At 37.4% G+C, this 23,612-nt stretch overlaps 2 protein-coding genes across 3 annotated transcripts; both read left to right on the forward strand.

Annotated features, from left to right (window-relative positions):
* Positions 1-6,373: 6,373 nt before the first annotated feature.
* Positions 6,374-7,575, forward strand: LOC126606240 (transcription termination factor MTEF1, chloroplastic-like). The gene has a single exon (XM_050273599.1). It carries the CDS (start codon positions 6,453-6,455, stop codon positions 7,401-7,403), a length of 951 nt encoding a protein of 316 aa, XP_050129556.1. The 5' UTR covers positions 6,374-6,452; the 3' UTR covers positions 7,404-7,575.
* Positions 7,576-18,269: 10,694 nt separating this feature from the next.
* Positions 18,270-21,053, forward strand: LOC126606802 (transcription factor CSA-like). Of its 2 annotated transcripts, XM_050274188.1 has the most exons (4): positions 18,270-18,281; positions 18,531-19,047; positions 19,219-19,770; positions 20,051-21,053. In XM_050274188.1, exons 2-4 carry the CDS (start codon positions 18,564-18,566, stop codon positions 20,368-20,370), a joined length of 1,356 nt encoding a protein of 451 aa, XP_050130145.1. In that variant the 5' UTR covers positions 18,270-18,281; positions 18,531-18,563; the 3' UTR covers positions 20,371-21,053. The 2 variants fall into 2 exon arrangements, with proteins under 2 accessions (XP_050130145.1, XP_050130144.1); XM_050274187.1 differs by lacking the exon at positions 18,270-18,281 and having other exon boundaries at positions 18,349-19,047.
* The last annotated feature ends 2,559 nt before the right edge of the window (positions 21,054-23,612 follow it).

Below are 23,612 nucleotides of genomic sequence, written 5' to 3' on the forward strand. Positions count from 1 at the left end.
ACCAATCCCGAAACTACCGAGCACCGGCCAACGCTATACTGTCAAGGACCCAGAAGAGTTCCCCTCCGACCAGGAGGCCAATCACTACTCGACACGTGTCAAGATTAGAAGCCAATCAGAGCGCAGCACGTGTCGACATCAAGAACCAATCACAACATGACACATGTCAATGTGACAAAGCTACAAGTTTTTCTATAAATAGGGGTCATTCCCCCACAATATTGCCTAATGCCATTTTGTGTTAAATCATTCACAAGAACTCACTAAATTGAGAGCTTGATCCTTTGTACTTGTGTAAGCCCTTCACTACTAATAAGAACTCCTCTACTCCGTGGACGTAGCCAATCTGGGTGAACCACGTACATCCTGTGTTTGCTTCTCTGTCTCTATTCATTTACGTACTTATCCTCACTAGTGACTGAAGCAACCAAGCAACCAAGCGAAGGTCACAAAACCTGACACTTTCTGTTGTACCAAAGTCCTCGCTGATTTTGTGCATCAACAGGTTTGATTAAAAGAATATGTGCAATAAATACACTTGGTGGCCAACTAGTTAGAATAATGGCTAATTGTACTACTTCGTGAAAGTGTTTTGGACTTGTGACTTCAATTTTGAAGTAATAAGGAAGACTGTTATACGGTGATACAGGAGATCAACTTGTGAATATAAGGATGGAGATTATGACTATTCAAATAAGGATCTATATATATACGGCTATTGCATTTTCACGTAAGGTTGTTGCATACAGTTTGCTAGAAACATACCACTATCGTCAAGCTTTATTATTAGTTTCAATATGCGAGATTAGTGGGAATGTTCAAAGAACATGTAGCAAATATGGGTGTGCATGATAGTTTTGATTCTGTAGGAATGTGGGAGTAAAACATGCTACTGCATGAATTATAACTATTTATTAGTGTTGCTGCGAGTTTGTGTTTTGTTGTTTCATTCAAGCTTATATTCAATTGACATTATGGTTATTGATTCAGACTTATTTAAAGCAATTAATGTGGCCAATGATTGTTCCAAAGAACATATTGGATAAGTTAGTTTTGTGCAGGAAGCTAGAAATCAACTCGAAGTCCAGTGTTTAAGGATGAAAAGCTCTAAAGATAAGTCTGATTAAAGTGCACTAGACATATGAGTATGGAAGGAAAAGGTGTGAGAATTGTAGTGATTACTGAAGTATGGATTGTACATATATGCATATGTCATTGACATCATACAGTGCGATTTTGAATATCGTGATTTCAGGGTGCATGCAGTATTGATACATGCATTGTTTTCTAGAGTTCGATTTTCAAATGGTTACTGGTAGATGTGTATAGGATATGGATTGCGTGAAACTCACGGTGATCACTAAGGAATGATTTATAATGAACATGTTGTTTCAAACCACAACTAGTTAACGTCCAAGTGGGAGAATGTAAGAATCCTAATTGGACTCAACTAGTAGTGATATAGGTGTGTCAACATGTTTGAAATTATAAATCAGTTAGGGTTTTGTATATATGTAAAACCATGTCCTATAATTGAGGAGTTACATCCATCATGCTTTGCATTTTGAAGCACGTACTAGAACTACTTCCTCCACTACTGGAACTGAAAGCAACGGCTCTATAACCAACCTCCATGATAGATGGAAGTTGGGTAACCTTGCATTATTTAAAAAGGATTCCCTGCTCACAGAGAAAAGGTTCTTCGTTTTTGGGACTATCACCATAAGGACATACAGGTCTCCAGTGAGTAGAATAGCATTTTGCATCGTGTTCATGGCCTCTGCAGGAACGAATTAGTGATCTTTTGTATTCTGCAAGTAAGATTGCACTAATCTTGTTGCGTTGTGTTCTAGAGTTTACTGTTAGTTTTAGGGTTAATTCCAACAGTTACAATCCACCCCTTTTAGGGGGACCGAAGTCCTTGTCGGCACCCATCCAGCCAATGATTGGTTCTGATATCAAATTGTCACATCCCGCCCCGGGCCCTCACCACATCCCGGGCTCGACTCCGCCATAGCACGATATTGTCCGCTTTGGGCCCCGACCACGCCCTCATGGTTTTGTTTATGGAAACTCACAAGAGAACTTTCCAGTGGGTCACCCATCCTAGGATTGCTCTCGCATGCACTAGCTTAACTTCGGAATTCCGATGGAACCCGAAGCCAGTGAGCTCCCAAAATACCTCTTGCTAGGTAGAGATAAGAATATATATATCAGGCTTATTGGATCCACTCCCCTAGATGATGTGGGATGTTACAGTAAGACATTCAAGATTTTTGAAACCTAAAAAAAAAAGTTTTTGGGCCCCCTTTTTATTTAATTTATTTAATTTTTTTAATTTTCAACTTTAAAAAGCCATAAAAATACTTTTGGGACCCAATAAATGGTATGGTCGCATCCAAAGATTTTGCACCATTTTCCTCAGCTCTCATGCAATACTAAAAATTTCAATTTTTTCACAGAATCCATGAGTTATAACTCACGTTTGCAAAATTCATCATAAGTCTATCTTCAAGTTATTCTCGCCGCACCACATTTTTCCTAATATTAATGTTAGACAAATTTTCCACACCTAAAAATCGCTTCTGGACACAGTTATTATGTTTTTTTTTTTTTCGACTTTAATAATCCATAAAAATAAAATTAAAATTAAAAAAAAAACTTTTTTGGGTAAGCCTGGCATTCGTGTCATGTTTCCCGTGTTCGTGTCGTTTTCGTGACATACTCGATATCTTCACGGGTCATGTCGTGTAACACCAGTTAAAGTAAACGGGTAATATGACCCGACCCGTTAATATTTTCAGGTATTATGACCTGACCCATTACCCGTTAAGAAAAATATATTTTAAATTAATAAATAATGAAAATGAAAAACATAATTTGACCCCAAAGAAATTGAAAACATAATACTAAATTTGTATATGTATATCACATTGGCACGTAAATATTATTTCAAAACATGAAAATAACATTTGTCTTTTAAGTATTACATGCCCCTAAATAAGAGGCTAATGGAAAACATTAGTATAAACCTTGCATGTTTTTTACAATAAAACCCTTCAATTTTCATCAATTACCAAGATAAATGACATTGGTTTATTTGAAATCCCTTAAAAATATTATTCATGAGGGTTTGTATGGTTTTAAAAATTCAAACGATGATGTACTATCCTCAAAGCATAGATGATGCAATCACGAGCTTTTTCATATTTTTTGAACTTGTAAATTAATTATTATATTTTTTTAATGTGACGACCCATTCCTAATTTTTCTATGTAATTTCTCCCCGAGTATGTGTATTGACGGTTATGCCCTTAGTGGCGAACGATGTGGACGTGTTTACTTCCTCCTTATTTATTTTATCGTCCTCGTAAATAAATTGTGCACTTTATTACGAGACTGCGTAGATTTTATCTTGTGAAAACACTATTCCAAATAGATTTTCGATTTCCTTTCTGTACAAAATCTAAAACCTTATCCATAGCCTTCTATTTAGGCCATCTCGTGCACTCCACCAATCCCATCCATTCCCTCATTTCTGTCCACCAATCAGAAAAAGAGAAAAATGGACTCTCTATCTTCTTTCTCTTTCTCTCCTGTATACTCTCCCTCTATGCAACCCCCTTGAACGAACCCTAAACCTCACATATCGAACCCAAAAACTACTCCATTGTACTCCTCTCATCTTCACGAACACAACCATGTTCTTGAAACCCGGAATGGACGAGTTTTTAACGTTAAACTCGTGAGGTCCGAACTCAGTGATCTGAGTTCATCATATTTCAGGCCGAGTTAAGGAGTTTTGAAGGTAAAGGAAGCCTTCCCACAACTGCTCGAGGCCTCTAGGACATTTTTGAATAAGCTTGGACGTCGAAACAACCGAGTTTCGAGGAGTTCACTTTTGGCTGGAAATTTCGAGGCGTTTTTCGGCGACCTCCGTCCACTTTTTGGACTCCAAACAAAAACCAGGCAAAAAATCGAGTTGCAGATGACGGTGATGACGAGGACAATTGAAGAAGGTGACGGAATATTCCTGACGGCATCAGTTCGTTCACATATAGGGGAAACGTATCCCGATGACGTTCGAGGCCAAGCTAGGCTCGGGGGCTACGACCTAGTGACATACTTGTGAGTTGGCAGTTTATTTTTATATCTATACGTATTTATAGTTTCCAGAATTGCATAAATACATCACTTTACGTTTATATTACCAAATAATTGCTAACTAACTGCGATATAATTATGATAAATGCTGCTATATGGTTGAGATATTACTGTCATGGCATTCATACATATTTGTACATGCTTATCTTGCTGCACCGGTGTTAGTACTCGCCCCAGGGCCAGGGTCAGTCCTTCACGTGTATGTTCACATCGCACCGTTTGCTTGTCTTGGATCCAAGTTAGGTGCCAGTCCTATCGAGTAGATTGCATTAGGCAATCCGACATGTATGTGACTGTGCTTCTGCACCAGCCTTCACGTGATCGTAGTACTATAGCATATTGATTACACCAGTCATGTTCGTGTCAGAAATTATCTGTTCGAACTCGTGTGTCAGCCTAGATGGATGAGCACTTAGCTATACTTGATTATCACATGATTATATTATTGTGGCATTTGATAATCATGACTTAGCATATTTCTGGTTATATTATTATGACAATGTTGTTGATTTATTGTTTACATACTTACGTAGTATGTTTTAAGGAAACTACACTTGTTTTACAGCGATGGGTTAGTATATTCGAAAATAAAGGATTTCGTATAAGCATTGTTTTGCTGACCCACTCAACTTTGTTTTTCGCACCTCCAGGACCTGGATAGCTGTACTTTTTGTGGCACTTGAGGAATCTCGGCAGTTCTGACATTTCCTTCTGTTTAGATGTACGAACTTATCGCTGTTATGTAATAAGTGTACTTTAGTTACTTTGACTACTCTTTTGTAGTCTCACTGTCTATTACGCTCTAAATAATTGTAGTGGGTTACTCCCACGATTGCGCACTATTTCACTGTTTAACTAATTAGTTCTAATTAGTTTTAAATTTATTCATTTCTTACATTACTTACCCTTATGGTTACGTCACCTCACGGTGACGGCCAACGTGCTTCGACCTTTCCAGGTCGGGGTGTGTCATTTAATGTGTTTGGTATTTTTAAAATACTTGATATTTTTATTTTTAAAGTGTTTTATAATTTTTTTAATCTCACTCATTGCCTATAGTATACTATAAAAATAAATGAAACTTAATATTTTTTAAATTTATATAGAATAATAAAGCAATAATACATATTTTAATTTAAAATATATACATATACACTATGGCTATTGTATTTTATAGTAAGTTTTTTTAAGTAGTGTAAAACATTAAAATAAAAAAAATAATTTTTGTCACATCTCGGCCCAGGCTCCCACCACATCCCGAGCTCGACTCTGTCGTAGCATGATATTGTCCGCTTTGGGCCCCGACCACGCCTTCACGATTTTGTTTCTAGGAACTCACACGAGTTCCTATTGGGTCACCCATCCTGGCATTGCTCTCGCGTGAACTCGCTTAACTTCGGAGTTCCGATGGAACACGAAGCCAGTGAGCTCCCAAAAGGTCTCGTGCTAGGTAAAGATGAGAATATATATATATATAAGGTTTACAAGATCCACTCCCCTGGGCGATGTGGAATGTAACAATTTTTTTCTCAACGTGTTGAAACAGGTTTCCCGTTTGTCACTCTCGTGTAAACATGTTAAGGACCCGTTATTAACGTGTTCTTATCGTGTGACTTGATTAGTTATCGTGTCAATCTGAAACCTGTTATTTTCGTATCGTTTACATGTCATATTAATAGGTTATGTAAGAAATTGTCAGGTCTACTTTTGGGACTCGATAAATGGTACGATCAGATCCACAAATCTTGTAACATTTCTCTCAGCTCATGTGCATAGTCTATACTATATAAATTTTTATTACAATTATTAATCAAATTTCTATTTGCGTTAAAATACAAATTTTGATGTGCTTAGCACTATTCTTGAAATAATAAGCATTTTTTTTTTTACTTCTTTTATTATTGTCTTGTTTTCTCCTAAAATAAGATTAAGCTCAACTTGCAAGTAATGAACTGTAGTACTGTACCGGTGATTGAGACATTTTTTTAACCAACTGTTTGTCAGATTAAACAGTCTTTCTCTCCCTAATATAAATTAAACTTGTAATGTCGCTTTATAAAAAAAAATTAAGCTCAACTTTAATAAACTACATGCATGAAATTAATGCAACCAAAAAAAAAAAAAGAGGTTACAATTCGAAGGTGAAATCATATAAAACAAAGGGGACTATGAGTGCAGTTCAGGGAGGAGCCAACGACAGGTCGTTTTGATTTGGGATAAAGGGATGTCCACCTTCACAGTTCCTCGTACACACATTGACACATACCAACCAGCCCCCGTGCGCCACCATGATTCGCCATCTCCAACCTCAAACCTTCCTTCCCCAAGCTTCTCTCAGTCCAACTCCAAAACCCTCCATGAACCCTAACCCTATCCCCAAATCAATCTCCAACTCCCTCAGGCCGACTCTCAATTCGCCAAATTATCCCTCACTTTCCCACCACCCAAGCACCTCCGCCGACCCCGGCCTCCTCTTCCGCGAAAAGGTCCTCTACTTAGAAACCCACCTCAACGTCGATTCCCAAAAGGCCCTCCACCAAAACCCAGATTTCCGCTCCTGCCCCCTCTCCTCCCTCAAGTCCGTTGAGGGATGCCTCTCCTCCATGGGCATCGAGCGCTCCGCCCAGGGTCGGATCCTCGACATGTACCCACAGCTCCTCACCGTGGACCCGCACACTGCCCTCTATCCAATCTTCGATTTCCTCCTCACCGAGGTCCGAATCCCCTTTCCGGATATCCGGAAGTCCATAATCCGGTGCCCGAGGCTCCTAGTCTCCCACTTGGACTACCAATTGCGACCCGCATTGAAGTTCCTGACCGAATTGGGGTTTTCGGGGCGGAGCTCCATCACGTGCCAGACGACAGTGCTGCTGGTTTCGAGCGTGCAATTTACCCTTTTGCCCAAGATTGAGTATTTGCAGAGCTTGGGGCTGAGCTACGAGGAGGTGGTGAACATGGTGATAAGGTCGCCGGGGCTGTTGACTTTCAGCATTAACAACAATTACAAGCCGAAAGTTGACTTTTTTCTGGAGGAGATGAAGAGGGACGTGGGGGAACTGAAGAGGTTTCCGCAGTACTTTTCGTTTAGTTTGGAAGGGAAGATTAAGCCGAGGCACCGGTTGCTGGTGGAGCACGGCTTTTCGCTGCCGCTGCGGGAGATGCTGAAGGTCAGCGACGGCGAGTTTAACGCCCGGCTGATTGAGATGCGGTTGGGATCCGCGGAGGGCAGCTGGGTCTAATATCCCAACTTGCTTGTAACTTAAGAAATTTTTGTATATGGAATTGAATGTTGAGATTGTGTCATATTTACAAATCGATTGTAGAATGGTATTTGGTTTTGTATATGCTCCTTATCAAACATTAAGCTGTTTTCGTATGCAAAATAGTAAATACATGTTTACGTACTTGAAATCAGAGTAAGAAGTCGTTTCTTAACGTAGGTTTTCGTGATGTGGAACTCTGACTGGGATAATCGTTTGAGAAATGATTTCTGTACACTTTTTTTCTAACTTGCTTTTCTTCTAGCAATTTGCAAATCAAAGGATTGTACAAATGGTAAAAAGTAGAGTACCAGTCGTTTTTGTTCAAAAAATTATATTGTAGCAGGTTCACACAAGCTCCAAAGTTCCCATAATTCATAAGATCCAATGATGTCTATCTAATGGGCCGTTCGTCTGGCGAAGTGAGCCAGAAGGATTGGGCTGATTGCAGCAGATTTGTCCACAAAAGCAAGCAGCTCAAGAACCTCTTTGGGTTACATTACGTTAGATCAGATTAATCAGATAGCTAATTAACCATCCCTCTCTCTCTTCGACTTTCTGAGTCACTTACAATATTATCTAACGCCAAAGTTGTGAGCCTTTATTCTCTGAGATGACCAATCGAGGTTGCTGGTTTTAAGAAACTTTGAGCAATAATAACAAGCAGGGTTTAGTGTTTGTGAATTTTGATGCTCTCTATCCCCTCCCCTCGGGCCTCAGTAATAACCTAATGACAGACGACTAGATGAGAGGGTCGGTCACAGTATTAACATTAGTCGAGATGAAAATCTAGAGAGACATCCAACCGGAATTATTGTAACAATTTTGAAGTCAATTACACACTGTTATGTTACGTTTTAACTATTTTATATAGTAATTAATTTTGTGGCGTCATCGTTGCATGAAAATAGTTCACTGTATCAACGTGGATAGTTATATTAAGCTTCATCTTCTATTGTGTAAGAGAACTCTCATGCAACAAAATTTATGCTTATTTTTCTCTGTTTCGCTCATCACTTTACTATTATGAGACGAGGGATGTAAAACATGGGATATGGTTAGGGGTTGGATAGGATTGGACTGGGCATCCGCATCCCCAACAAACAAAGCCTGATCTGCCGTTTAGAAAGTGGTTGTATGCTTTTCACAGCAATCATTAAAAGTGAGGTATTACGCAACCCACGATGATCATACAAATAACAGCAACAAATGAGTTTTTTTTCCACAAGGATTTGCACCAATTTGTATCTGTGCATGCATTTGATTTCGTATACATAGATAAATATAATGAAGCACTATTTTGTGTTAACTATTTACTGCAGAGTGCAGGCAGAAGCTTCTTCAATTGAGTGAAGCAATTTCTTGGCGGAGTTGGTCCACAGAAGATGATCACTGTTGGGGTTCTTCAGGACAGTCCAAGAGTCATGAGTCTCATGACTGCATTTGAAAAACCAATATGATGGTCCTTGCTCACCATTTATCAAACTTTAAGAAGGTGTCGCATCAATAAGCACGTTAAACATTGATTAGACTTTTGGATAAACATCCCATTTCCCTGCAGGTTATACCAGAAAAATCAAATGAACATATGAATTTTTAAACCACCGGCTTTTCGTCATACGACTGCTTGATTAGAACAATGTTCACACAAGGTAGGACCGTGCGAGAAGTTTTCTTAGTTATTGGTGACCTAGTGAGACACTCCCATCGTAGAAAAGTGATGCAACATACAATTAGGTTCCGTTCGCAACGAGGACTAACTCACTAAGACAACACTCACCCGATAGAATCATATGATGTTTATGTTAGGTGTGACTAAAATATTGTTCATCTCATGTTTATACGAGAGATATTTTACAATTCAAATTAGGGGTGGGCAAACGGGCCCTGGGTCCGCAGGTAGGGACGGGTATTAGCGGTTCGGGACGGATCCATATTATTTTATATACAAAACGAGGCGGAGCGGGGTGGGTCCAAGTAAACAAAGGGGCGGGCCGGATCCAATTTTCTAAAGTCATGGGGCCTCGGCCCTAACCGTATCACACACACACACTCAAATCTCTCACATATCGCATCTTTCTCGAAGACTCTCCCGAGTCCTCCCTCTCGATCTCTCTCCCAGATTCTTCCCTCCCGATCTCTCTCTCCCATAGTCCTCCCTCTCGATTCTCAATCCCCTCTCCTTCCCTCTCGATCTCTCTCTCCCAGAGTCCTCCCTCTCGATTCTCAGTCCCCTCTCCCACTCGAGTTAAGTCCTCTTGTGAACACCACCATCGCCATCGTCTCCTGACTCTGCTCACAAACGTGACCACCCATCACCGTCATCGAAAACACCACCATCATCCTGCGATTTGAAATATCACGTCATCTTCTCTCAAATTAAGGTAATTTCTAAATTATGGTTATTATCTGGGTTTCTGAGTTCATGGATTTAGGACTTTTGAATTAAGATTTTTGAAATTTCTAGGTTACTGAATTTAGGGATATAATTTCTCAATTTTGTGGATTTAATTGGTTTTGGTTTTTATTTTAGTTTAGCTTTGGAAAATCATGTTGTAAAGGATCTTGATAGATTGTTGAAGTCTTCTTTTTATCCATTTTGGGGGCTCGATTTGGCTTGATTTCTGGCCACTAGTTCGAGTTTGGTGGTCCTTCTGATGGCAGCAGCAGTGGAGGATGCGAGCTGTTAGGGTTTTTTCTGTTGGGCTTGGTTTTGTTGTCAAGTCCATACTTTTGTTGTTGTGTTTGTATTGTATGTGGGCCTCTCTCTTGTAAATGTAAATATGTGTGTTGTTGGTAATAAAAAAGGATCCCAATGCCAGACCCAAAAAAAAAAAAAACGAAAAAAAAAAAGTAATTAGACCTGTGGACCTGTGGACTCGTCCCAAACCGACCCGTTTCAAACAGGCCGGGTTAGGTCCGATTCTCAAATGTAAAATCTCTCTACCTGGCCCGGCCCGACCTATTACATTTTAAAACAGGTAGGTCTGGTTCCTCCAAATTTGGGTATGACCCGGCCCGTGTCCAGCGCTAATTCAAATGGTCAAATGCCCCTTGAGTTATTTTCCCAGTAAAAAATTATGCAACGTAGGATTTGTTTTCCAAGAATAACTCACATGTTATCGGTTAATTTTTCTCTCCCTTGTCTCAAGTAACTTATCATGGGACAAAAATACATATAACAATAAACAGCTTAACCAAATTAAGCTAAATGAATTAAGCACAATTTTCCTTGGGATGGCTACATACACATACACACATGCATGGCTGTCTAGCAACGACAGGCTTTTATGGGTACGTACGGGTGTCCAAAAGGACCATGAACCGTTGGCTCTGTTTCGTTTCTTCGCAAGCAACACAACGCACGTGGACTTCTGCTACAAAATCACTCAATTGATCAGTTGTTCCCCTTTCTCATCTTCTCAGACAGATAAAGAGGGAAAAAATTGGGATTCAACTTTGAATTCGGGATATCTTATTCTCAAGCGCTTTTGGTCGTCAGATTTTTGCTGATTGCATTTTGATCAATGATTTAAGGGTTAAGAATTACAAAGTATGAGATAAATCTTGGACCATTCTAAAATCCGGACTAATTAAAGTTAAATGGTAGTTATATATGCATGGGAATATAAGTGATAAGTAAGGATTTTTTTTTTAAATAAAAAATAAACCTAAAGTATAAGGTACAGAGGCAATTCCTCAATGTACACAAAGCTGTCTCTTCCTTCCCCAATCAATGAATGAAAATCTCAAACAAATCAACCCCGTCCTTGTCTCTTCTTACACCTCTGAGACTCTCAGTTACTTGACTTCGTACACACACAGATGCACTGATATATCATACACCTCCCATTAATATTGTACCAAAAAAAAATATAAAAACCCAGCTATACCCCAATTCCCTTTGGCCTTTTCTTAACTGTACCCTCTGATATTTTTCACGTTACTGATAAGTTAGTACTACTGAATCAGATATTCACAGGGATTCAATTTGAACAAGCAATGAGAGACTGAGGGGTCCAATTAAATTATACAGTAACCCTTTTTTTCTTTTTGAACTTTTTAACGAAATCATGGAAAAGAGAGGGGTAAAAACTGAAAACCAACCTTTATTTACCATATATTGGGTTAGTGAATTTGCAAAATTATGAGAGTGGTACGTCATGTTCAAGTGGAGCCTTACTGACTGTTAACGCTTATGACAGTTCACCTCCTTTACTATCTACTTATGGCATCATATGGCTTTGGATGCCTCCCCCTTCTTTGGATAATTCACCCCCAGTCAGTCAGTTTAGCTAATTAACCAGCATCCATTATGTCTATTTTGACCCACAGATAAATTCGAAGACAGAAAACCCATTCTCTCTCTCTCTCTCTCTCTCTCTCTCTCTCTCTCTCTCTCTCTCTCTCATAATGCATGTATATGCAGTAGTTAATATCTGGAAACATCTACCTGTACATGACTTCATCAGCTGGGGCAGCGATGAAATGTAGAGATCATAGAGTTGTAGCTCCTTTGTTGGGTCCTGAGCACGCACGGAATTAGTTAGCTAGCCCTACCTTCTATTTATCCTGAATGACAGAAGAGGTTCTAGTCTTGTAGACTTTGTTCTTAGGCTTCTGTTTCCATGCATATAATATAGGACAAGGATTCTTTCCCTCTTTTTTTTCTTTTACTTTCCTTCCCGTCCTGTTTGAATGCTCAAAATTTCATCTTTGTAGAGAGAGAAAGAAAAAAAAAATTGTGAGAGGAGGGAAGGGAAAAAGGGAGAGAGAGAATCCCCATCCTATGATATATCCATATCATCATCACAGTCGTTGTCATCACCATCATCATCATACATGCATGCTTACACGAACATCATGATCCATGCATGCATGCTTACATATCATCATATACATCGACGCATAATGTTTTCAATCTAGCTACTCATGCATGTTATAACGTGTCTGTTTATTCACTTGGCAATATACCAAAACTCACAAATGCCTAATAATATATCAACTTTGTCCTACATTCATATTAAAAATGTGGATTAGTAACAATATGTAAAGCAGTATATATGACGGTCAAGTTCAAACGTTTCACCTAGGCTTCCAGACAACCCTCTTCAATAGTTGTTTGGATTCACATGATGTGGGTAAGGGAATTCCATATCGACATGTTCTTGTGTTCTCAGACAAAGTTTGGCTGCACTTCCATTCAGTGGCGGATCCAGGAAATAATGTTTGTGGGGTCATAGTGCGCGCAGCGCGAAATTTTTTTTTAGCCTCGTTTGGTACTTCGGACTGTACTGACTATTTCAGTCGGATAGGATAAATAGTCGTCGGATAGTACTAACTACATTAGTCGGGCGTTTGGTGCAGTGTCGAATTAATCTGTGCATGGAACAATACTAAATTTTTTTAATAATTTTTAACAAAATAATTGGTGTTAAAATGAAAAAACTCACAATATAAACAAATCATCAATATAATCAAAATAAATATGAATTGAATTTCAATTAAATTAAATATATTCTACATATACAAAATATTCAAAATAAATACTCACAATATAAACAAACCATCAACATAATCAAAATAAATATGAATTGGATTTCAATTAAATTAAATATCTCATCTTGCATTCTACATATAAAAAATAATGAAAATAAAAACTCACAATATAAACAAATCATCAATATAATCAAAATAAATATGAATTGAATTTCAATTAAATTAAATATATTCTACATATACAAAATATTCAAAATAAATACTCACAATATAAACAAACCACCAACATAATCAAAATAAATATGAATTAGGGTTGGAGGAGGAGGAGAAAACAAAAGAAATTTGGGGGTTTTAGAAAGAAGGGATTTGGATCTGTGCAAAATAGGGCTGATAGGACACACTGGGTATTTTTGTTTTGTTCAGACCTGCCCAGGACACGCTGGGCATTTGTTTTTTGTTCAAACCTGGCCCAAAACGACGTCGTTTTGGCCAGGTCATTTAAAAAAATTTCATGGGCCAAAACGACGCCGTTTTGCCCGTATGTTTTGAAAAAAAAAGAAGCGCGCAGCTTCTTCTTCCTCTTCCTGCAGTGCCGAGCTTCGTTCAGGATTTTTGTCAAACACTTGGCGTGCGACTCCGACCCCGACGACCCCAGCTCCAAGAGGTCGCGTATGGGAGCTTCAAGGTTGTTTCCATGGTTTCCAAGGGGTCGTGCGACCCCGACGACCCCACTGTGGATCCGCCCCTGCTTCCATTTCCATATGCTTCATATCCAACACTCTATGCTTCATTGTTTCTTATACTTACTTAAAATCCTATCCAATGTTTTAGAAACCAATTGTTACACCAATTATCTATTATATTTACAAGTATTAATATGTTGGGTACAAGTATCATTTGTTCCAAAAACAAAAATACGTAAAATTTGAGTTCATTGCCTTGGAACTATCCAATCATGCTGGTTAAATTTGTCTGGATCTTGTTAATTGGGGCAGTGGAGGGAGAGTAACCTATAGGAACTGAGACACTACTGGTTTTCCTTGCATGTAGTTCCAAAGGAACAGACTCAATAGAATCTTATACAGCAATCCCTACAATTTATATGGTGGGACGTATATCAACCTTTTGTGACCTTTGTTTCATGAGCCAGCAACCCAGCTTATTCCCGTGTCTTTACATGGATCATCCCAAAATCATGTTCGTTCGTTCACTTGCCCTCAATATATAACAAACTCTTCCATATTTTTATGACACTCTCCTGCCCCATTCTTATACATGCATATTTCATACACAATATGTACATGCTCACAACAAACAACAAAAGAGTATATCATGTCAGTATGATCAATTAGAAAATTGTAACAATGATCCCTTACTTTAACCCAATTAGAGCAATGGTCACTCAACTAAAAATTCATGAATATTGGTCCTTTAACTCATCAAAACCTGCAGTTATGGTCATTTTCGTCAACTTCATTGGAATTATGTCAAAATGACTCATGTTGGATGACCATTTCTGCAATTGGGTTAAAGTTGATGGACCATTGCTCTAATTGGGTTAAAGTTAAGAGACTATTGCTTCAATTGGGTTAAAGTTAAGGGACCATTTCTCTAATTGGGTTAAAGCTTAGGGACCATTTCTCTAATTGGGTTAAAGCTGAGGGACCATTGCTACAATTTTTTTCATTTGGTTTTCTATATTTGCTCCTTGATTCAACCTCACATGCATGAAACGAGACTTATTTTGACGGAAGTTTTAATAGAGTTGACGAAAATGCCCATAGCTACACTTTTTGATGAGTTAAGGGACCAACGGTTGTTTTTTCATTTGATTTTCTATATTTGCTCCTTGATTCAACCTCACGTGCATGAAACGTGACTTATTTTGACGGAAGTTTTAATAGAGTTGACGAAAATACCCATAGTTACACTTTTTGATGAGTTAAGGGACCAATGATCACGGATTTTTAGTTGAGGGATCATTGCTCCAATTGAATTAAAGTTGAACGATCATTGCTACAATTTCCTCACGATCAATTGAAGATCCAAAACATAATATTTATAATAATAAATTGACAAAATTAGGGAAATTGGATGTTATAGGGACAGTTACAAAAACCTTTTGCTGAAATAGGAAAATTAATACGAATGACATGAATTTTGACACGAAAAATGTCTCATATACCCTATGTGTACAACTGCATGTTCGACAATTTTCTATTCAAATCCACTCTCCGCATGTAGAATTCTTATTGTTATTTACGTGATATATATACTGAAGCTTTTGAAACATTTCACGTGTTATGTATGCATCTTGATCGTTTGATTTTCCAATCCACTTATTATCATCTTATATATATAATCCTTTTTTCTTTCTTATAGACATGCTTTAAGTAGTTGTTAATAGGCTAATGTATATGTTACATATCATTTTTTTGTATTACACCGGGTTAAAAGCCCCGGAATATTATTTTTAAATGAGGCACTTTCTTTTTTCTATCTTAATGAATATCGTATATTTTCTCAAGCTGTGATATTTGTGTCATTGTTCAATTTAACATATTTTAGTTTCACAAATTAGATAGTTTTATACATACCTTCAGTTCAATTCATTTTAATTTTGGGGTAACACAGTCGTTAATTATGCCAAAGGTTATCTCATGCAGAGTCTGAGATTTAGTTATACACGTGCAAACATGGGGGCACATGTGGGGAGGGGGCAGACTGGCCGAGGGAAAAGAAAACAAAGAAAGCACAGAAGGTGTGAGAGAAGGCAGATGATATGAGAGATATGATGATGGGAAAAATATTCTTCACACTAATAAGTACTGTTCATTTGTACCTGTCAATATTCGAATACCGGACTTGGATTGTCTGCTCTCCTCATTCCATACCCTTCTCATGTCCTTTTATATTTTTTTGTCACGGTTAAGCCACGTCAATATTTTATATTGATCTTTTTATAGAAATAATAAGACAAAAAGTAATGGGAATATAAAATGTTAACGTAGCTTAACCGTGATCACATAAATAAGAGAGTATGAGAAGAGTATGAGATGGGGAGGGCAGACAATCCAAGTTCTTGAATACCCACACACATGTATGGTTTTCACTTATCTTCCCATAGCTGGTCTGAAAAGTTGGGGACCAAGTGAGAGTTCGTTTCTATTTCCCAGTTAACAACATTATGTACTAATTCATAACTAATCCGTCCTGTCATCTTTAGAAAAGCTCTCATCGCATATACCGACATCTCTGTATCACCTGTTACTTTACTCGTGCATATATTTATCTCACTGTCGGTAATACTGCATGTTCTCTCCAATAATAGGGTAGAATAGCTTTTAAACCCTAATTGGCTGACCAAGTCCATTCAATAATTGAAGAGAGTCTGCAGTAATCTTGGATACATACACTATTGTCTTTGCCTCGCTGATGAGAGTAGTAGTGTCTTAGTTTGTAATCTTAATTAAAGTTTAGGCATGCACTTTGGTTTAAGTAGTCATTGATCATGTGGATGAATATATATGACATGGCCAGCTAGAAATTAGTTTTGTTTTGCAGCTTCCGAACGTGGGGTCTCCATGGATATGATGATGACATGAAGAAAGCCCAGCAAGCAGGGATCTCAAAAGCAGGTTCACATGCACATACATGGACCTCAAATGCTACAGGCATGAGCAATGAGCTACTACAGTGAGAGACTGAGAGAGCAGTGACACAAACGTGCATCACTCCTTTGGCTTGATGGGACCCCTAATGCTATGTGTTTGACTAATTGACTGAGAGTTTTTGAGAGGAATTGGAAGGAACCCGGATCCGTCAAATGAGGCTCATTTCTTAAATAATGTAAGCAGTTTAATAATCCTTAAATTTCTTTCGACAAAAAAAAAATCATTTAATTTCCAGTTTTTATTTTTTTGAAAATTAAAAACTGAAAGTACTGTTTGCTAACTATTTTTAATTTTTTCCAAAATAAAAACTGAAATAAAAAAGTAAAAATTGAATGCCGAATTCAAAAACTTAAGAAAGTTTCAAAGTAGTTTTCATTTTTTTGTTTTTGATTTTTGATTTTTTAGTTTTTGATTTTTTTTTTTGAAAAATGAAAATATTTATCAAACAGATTTTCAGTTAAAAAAAATGAGAACAAAAATTAGAAACAAAAAACGAAATGGTTATTAGACGACACCATAAGAAATAGTGTTTTCTAAATTACTTTAATGTATGGATATACAAATGTTTGAACGGCTAGACTGTCCAAGTAAATAGAATCAAATCAGGGCTTCATGATCTACTTTTGTCTTGTTTATGAGTTATATCTGTGATGAATATTGGGTTGTTTTGTAATTCTTGAGGTGTTATGTTAAAGCTGTTTATGTTGATATAATAATATTCATGGAGAATTGCTAAGGAAACTCTCTTAAAATTAAGATTCTTCGTAGATTTTCTACCACTTCATTTTTTGACATAATTTACGTGTTAACATTATAAAATATTGTACCAAAATCCTTATGTGTTAGAGAATTCACAAAAAAAAAAAATTCTCATTTTGAGAGTCTCATTAGGGGTCAGGAAGTTCAAAGATTTTGACCCAAACTGCTCAGTTCTTCAAAGCATAGATCGTACATTCCGGTGAATATTATGACACACACTAAATGAAGCAAACTTCTGCAATGGGTTTTCTTCCACCGAGTGAAAACCAACAATAATACCAGTTTTCATAATTTTTACGCATTTTACTATCACTGTTCATTAGTTATTATTTCTTACCTTAGTTAGTTCAAACTTATTTGCGTATCAAAAGGCAACCCTAAGTCAGCATTATTTTGTATCAAAAGGCGATCCTAAACCAACAATATTACTGTTCATTAGTTATTATTTCTTACAGTGATATAATTAAAGAATTTGTAACTTAATTAATTACGGATATTTATTTATGCACCTGAAGTTTTATGTTTGATTTACTCCACTCAAATATCATTTTGTGTATATATATATATATATGTATGTATGAATTGGATTATTCAGCAGTGTGTGTTTAATTAGCTGCTGATTCGATGTCATTAGAATCTTTTGCTTCTATATAATAAGGTCATTAGAATCCTGGATTATGGAAGCCATAAATAATGAAATTGATGTCTTCCCTACGTACATGACTCGTGAACCCCCTCCTCTCTGAAAGAGACAGAAACAGGTGGAGAGGTGGGGTTTAGGGTGACGTTACGGAAGTGGCCTTTTTGGACTGTCATAAAAGTTGTGAAAGAAGGGACATGAAAAAATCAAAGCAAATTATTCATGGCCAAATTGGGTTTGGTGATGGTCGTTGGGTCAACTTCAGGTGCTTAACTGAAACCCAAGGTAAACCCCCTCCTCTCTCTCTCTCTCTCTCTCTCTCTCTCTCTCTCTCCCTCTCTCCCTCCCTCCCTCCCTCCCTCCCTCCTGCAACTCCCTACAGAGACCGTGTAGGTTTCTGAACACTATTTGCTATTTTTGCTGTTTCTAGTTTTCTCACCTGCAAAACACACAGTCCTTTCTCTTCCTACCTAGCTTTTACTGAGCTCTCTCTCTCTCTCTCGCTTCTAATTTATTTTTCCGATCTTTTCAAAGATGACTTTGTAACAGTTCTTCAACGTAAAAAAAATGATGGCCAACAATGGTGCTATATATGCAACAGAAAACGCAAATGTCTTAAGCTGTTTCTCCTCCTCCTCCTCTTCTTCCCCTTCTTCAATGGGAATGGTTTATGCGGACATGGGCTCTCTTTCTCTGAGATCCAACTGTGGGGTATATTCATCAGTTTCTTCCCAGGACAACAGCTACATCTCTAAGCTTTCTGAACCAGAAAATGGGAGGGCTTTCTGGGGTTTTCCTTCTACCAGAAGTTATGAGGATCACCACAACAGCAGTGACATGAAGGGCTCAGAATATACCAGCAGTGATCATGATAAGAATCCTAATGAGAGTGGGGTGAGTGTTAGTGAGAGGGAAACAGAAAATGGGCGATCAAAACTGTGTGCCAGAGGGCATTGGAGGCCTGCTGAGGATTCCAAGCTCAAGGAGCTTGTGACTCTTTATGGCCCTCAGAACTGGAACCTTATTGCAGAGAAGCTGGAAGGAAGATCAGGTAAATAATATGTGAAATTTTATAGTCCTTTTTTTTTTGTATGGTTAAGTTTTCTTCTTGGGAAGTGATTTTCGTACTCATGTTTCCTCCAATGCACTCTACTTTTTTTCTCTTTGATTTTATGGTAGTCACTCTAATGAATATTTTTGCATATTTGTGTTTGTTAAAAAGGTAAGAGCTGCAGATTAAGATGGTTTAACCAGCTGGACCCAAGAATCAACAGAAGAGCTTTTACTGAGGAGGAAGAAGAAAAACTAATGCAAGCTCATAGAATATATGGCAACAAGTGGGCCATGATAGCCAGGCTCTTTCCTGGAAGAACTGATAATGCTTTGAAGAACCATTGGCATGTTATCATGGCCAGGAAGTACAGAAAGCAATCCAGTGCTTATCGGAGGAAGCTAAACCAAACTGTTTACAGAAGCGTGGACGAAAATCCAAGGGTCAATGCAGCCTCGAGGAGTACCGAACCTCCGCCACCTTACGTTGGTCTCAGTCTCCCCAATGGCGGCCTCAGCGGCGGTAGTTCTATATCGGATTTTTCATATGGAACAAGCTATTATGGTGGTGTTGGTTGTGGGGTTGGTTATTATGGCTCAAATGGTTCACAAAACTTGATTAGTTTGGGAGAAGAAGAAGCAATCACAAGGAAAAAATTGCTTTCTTATAATAATAGTGGATTTTGCTCACAACAACAACGAACTCCTTTTGAATTCTTCCCTGGTATGTCGTTGTTCTTATTCTTTTTAATTTGTCACCTTTCCATTTGCCTAAAACTCTCTTCCAATACCCTGCTTAAATTTGAAATGTCACGGTAGCAGTATCTTTTAAGTCCATAATCATGCATTGTCATGTGTATGATTAATTTGGGATACAGACGGATATCATTTTCTATGTCTATAATCACGCATTGTCATGTGTATGATTAACTTGGGCTACAGACACACGGATGTCCTAGCTGCATGCAAATCTCAAATACATAATGGTGGTTGTTTTATTGCAGGTCGGAAGAGCAATGAGGTGATGGGGATGATGAGCCAGAGCAGATGTCGGGATGGTTCAGGTGAGGTGGAGGATCATTCATGCGGGGATATGTACACCCACCATCCACCACCATACATGAATATGATGGCAATGCAAGAGTCAAACTTCCACAGCCTTGTTCATCAAAGCTACTCATATTCTTCATGTCAAGTTTCCGGCGGCAAACCCTCACCATCCTCATCAGCATCTGACAGAGTTATTGGCAGCGGCGGCGGCCACCGTGAGACGAGCATTCCACCACCGCCATTCTTTGATTTTCTTGGGGTGGGAGGCAGATGAAGTAAGAACCGCCCCCCCCCCCAAAAAAAAAAAAACCTGAAAAGGGTTGGTTTTATTTTTTATTTTTTATTATTCACTTGAATTATCAGAAAAAAGGGGCTCAACGTGGTTGTGGTCCAAGGAACACTACGAAGCTAATACCTTACCCAACTCTTAGAAATTTTAGGTTCTAATGTCATCTTCAATCGATCTGGCCAGAGGATCATAGGGCTAAAAATAGTCCGAAATAACACGAAAACTGTTTACAACCGATAATTAGGCCAAAGGGCTCGTGGACCCAACCAGGCCAAAAACACCAAATCAGGCCAACCAGCTAGCCCAAATGTTCAAATCCAACGACTACCTGGCGTCAGCATGACGCCAGCTAGCTAATGTCATGTTGACGCCAAGTTACTGTTGGATTTGAAAAAAAAAAAATCGAACAAAATTAAAAAATTTTAAAAAAAATTCTAATTTTTTTCCTATAAATACCTAAGTTATTCCTAAACCATTTCTTACATAATTTTCACCATGGCGGCTGATGATGATAATGATTATCGACTTTAAATTTAAGTTGTTGTAGTCTTTAATATTTAAATTGTAGTTTTTAAATTTAAGTTGTTGTAGTCTTTAATATTTAAGTTGTAGTTTTTAAATTTAAGTTGTTGTAGTCTTTAAATTGAAGTAATAAATTATGTTTGACCTATGACCCTTTGATCCCCTCGGTTGTAGATGGTTTTTTGTTACAGGACTATGTTTGGCTTATGACATTTTGGCCCCCTCAATTGGAGATGGTATGAAATATGGCATGACATTGTTCATTAAAATATAATTTCTTGGAGAGCTATAGGGCTAAAAAGAGCCATCTTGCCCTCATTCAGTTGGAAATGGCCTAAACTTACTCCAACTTGGTCTAACCTTTGGGACAAATATGAGTTTTAACCCAAAACTCATTTCTAGGACAAATTTAGCCCATAATTCATCTGAATTAGTAGGGTTGGTCCACCATATATGTGTAGTTTTTTTAGTTTATATTTATAAATTCATTGAATCCAACGGTTAAGATCTAATATGATCAAATCCAATGATACAAAAGATCCAACGGTCCAAATTTAAATCTAATAGTTAAAGTAATTAAAAAGATATTTTATGTGTTTCATATTCTTTTATAGTGTTTCACGTGTTTTATGGTATTGGTTTAATGATTTTTCAATATTTATAGAAATCTAAATTCTTTTACGTTAAAATGTTCATAAAATTAAATTAGAATAGTCTACAATTTTTTTTTTAAAGTTACTTCAAGAAAAAAATTATCATAAATTCATTCTTTAATAGTTTTAGGTTAAAATTTTAACTCAGAAGGGATTAGGGGAAAAAATTATTTTTGGGTTAAAATTGAAATTTTCTAGGTTAAAATTTTTAAATTTTAACCAAAGAATTGGAGATGGTTTTAAAGAAAAAAAAGAAAAAATTATTGTTGTTTTAGTTAAATCTCAGCTGACAGTGAAAAATTTACATCATTCCCTTTTAGTCATATGACTCATATCCTACCACCATCTTTTTCAATGTACCCCCAAACTCTCACGGGAGAACCCCTCATCAAAAGGAAAAAAACGAATAAATTAGATTACTGTCACACATTGACTTGTCATTTTTTTTCCATGTTTTCTTCTTTCCTTCAAATGCTGTACATGGAGCTCAAGAAAACAAAGATTTTTTATTTTTTTTGGTCAAATCAAGAAAACAAGGATCAAATTAACTTAAAGTATGGTAGAAGCGGATATTGCACTTCTTTTTTATACCTTGCAATCGCTCCTTATTTATTATTTCTTAGTCTTATATTTGAATAAATGAATAGAGAATTAAGAGACAAAAACAAAAAAAATGAGTGTAGAAGGACAAATCGTAAGTGAAAATCACACTCTTCAAATTTTGTATTTGTTTGAAGCTTAGGAAATTAAATAGTAGTAAAGGATACCAAAAATTGTGATGCTGATGAAATAATGAGGCAAAAAAAGACAAGAACAGGGGCGTTAGATGATAAGGGAAACGCTAAGGAGACTCTTTTAAAGTAAGATTTTTTGTGGATTCTCTATAATTTCATAGTTTAATGTTGATTTTCATATTAACATTATAAAATGTTGTGCCAAAAATATAAAGTATCAAAAAGTCTATAAAAAATTATACTGTGAGAGTCTCTCTCAATAGGACCCGGCTTCCCTGCCCTCCCACTTCCCATACACTCCCATCCCCTCATATTTTGTGCGGTCACGGTTAAGCCACGTCAATATTTTATATTGATTTTTTTTATAGAGATAATAAGATAAAAAACAATAATAATATAAAATGTTGACGTAGCTTAATTGTGATAGCACAAATAAGAAGGGGATAAGAGTGTATGGGAAGTGGGAGGGCAGAGAAGCTAGGTCCCTCTCAATATCCTTGGGAAATCCTGGACTCCTTGTCTCATCCCATCCCATCACATCCCATCCCACTGCAAAATAGTGATAAGTACGAATTAAGACAGTTCCATACGGCTATGTGCACACATCTCATTTTACTTCTCACACATCTTTTTAATTTTCGACCGTCGGATCGAATGAATTGAAGAAGATAAACGGACATAAATTATTAATAGGTGTATGAAAAGTAAAATGGGATGTGTGGATAGCACACCAAAAAAAAAAAAAAGATGTTCCGAATAGTTGTAAACATGTTTTATAATGTTCTATAAAAATTAACGTTAAACTGTGAAGTGACAGGAAATTCATAAAAAATTCACTTTGAGTGAATGTCCTTAGCATTTCTCAAGGATATTACTATTTGCTGAAAGCTTGAAACAAGTAACATCAGTGCTAATTGCAGATATTACTATCTGCTGAAAGCCTAAAACAAATGGCATTAGCCTAATCTAAAACCGTTCAACTTAGTCTTTGAAGTTAGTCCAGTTCGAAATACTCTGTCATAACAAATGCATTCTCGAAGTCTCCAATTCAGAAGCCAAAGGGGTTCTTTATTGTTAATCCAATCCAGTCCAATCCAACATGTATTGAACTGGTCCAGTACTGTAACACATAATTACAGTGAGATTTGGTAGGCAAGTTTTATTTGAAATGTCTGTCACCCACAACAGGAAAATATTGGGTGGTCATCCAGACTCCATGCATTGATGGAATTTGACTTGAGAGCTCTCAGTCCACATCAGCTGAGACTTGACATTGATAGAGGAGGTGCCACGCTTCACAAGGCTTAATTAGTGCTTG

This window comes from Malus sylvestris, chromosome 16, assembly GCF_916048215.2.
Source record: "Malus sylvestris chromosome 16, drMalSylv7.2, whole genome shotgun sequence".
NCBI classification, from domain to species: domain Eukaryota; kingdom Viridiplantae; phylum Streptophyta; class Magnoliopsida; order Rosales; family Rosaceae; genus Malus; species Malus sylvestris.

Coding starts and splice junctions, on each gene's coding strand:
- LOC126606240 (XM_050273599.1), top strand. CDS start 6,453: ATGATTCGCCATCTCCAACCTCAAACCTTCCTTCCCCAAGCTTCTCTC.
- LOC126606802 (XM_050274188.1), top strand. CDS start 18,564: ATGATGGCCAACAATGGTGCTATATATGCAACAGAAAACGCAAATGTC. Junction 19,048..19,218: donor GAAGCTGGAAGGAAGATCAG/GTAAATAATATG, acceptor TTTGTTAAAAAG/GTAAGAGCTGCAGATTAAGA. Junction 19,771..20,050: donor TCCTTTTGAATTCTTCCCTG/GTATGTCGTTGT, acceptor GTTTTATTGCAG/GTCGGAAGAGCAATGAGGTG.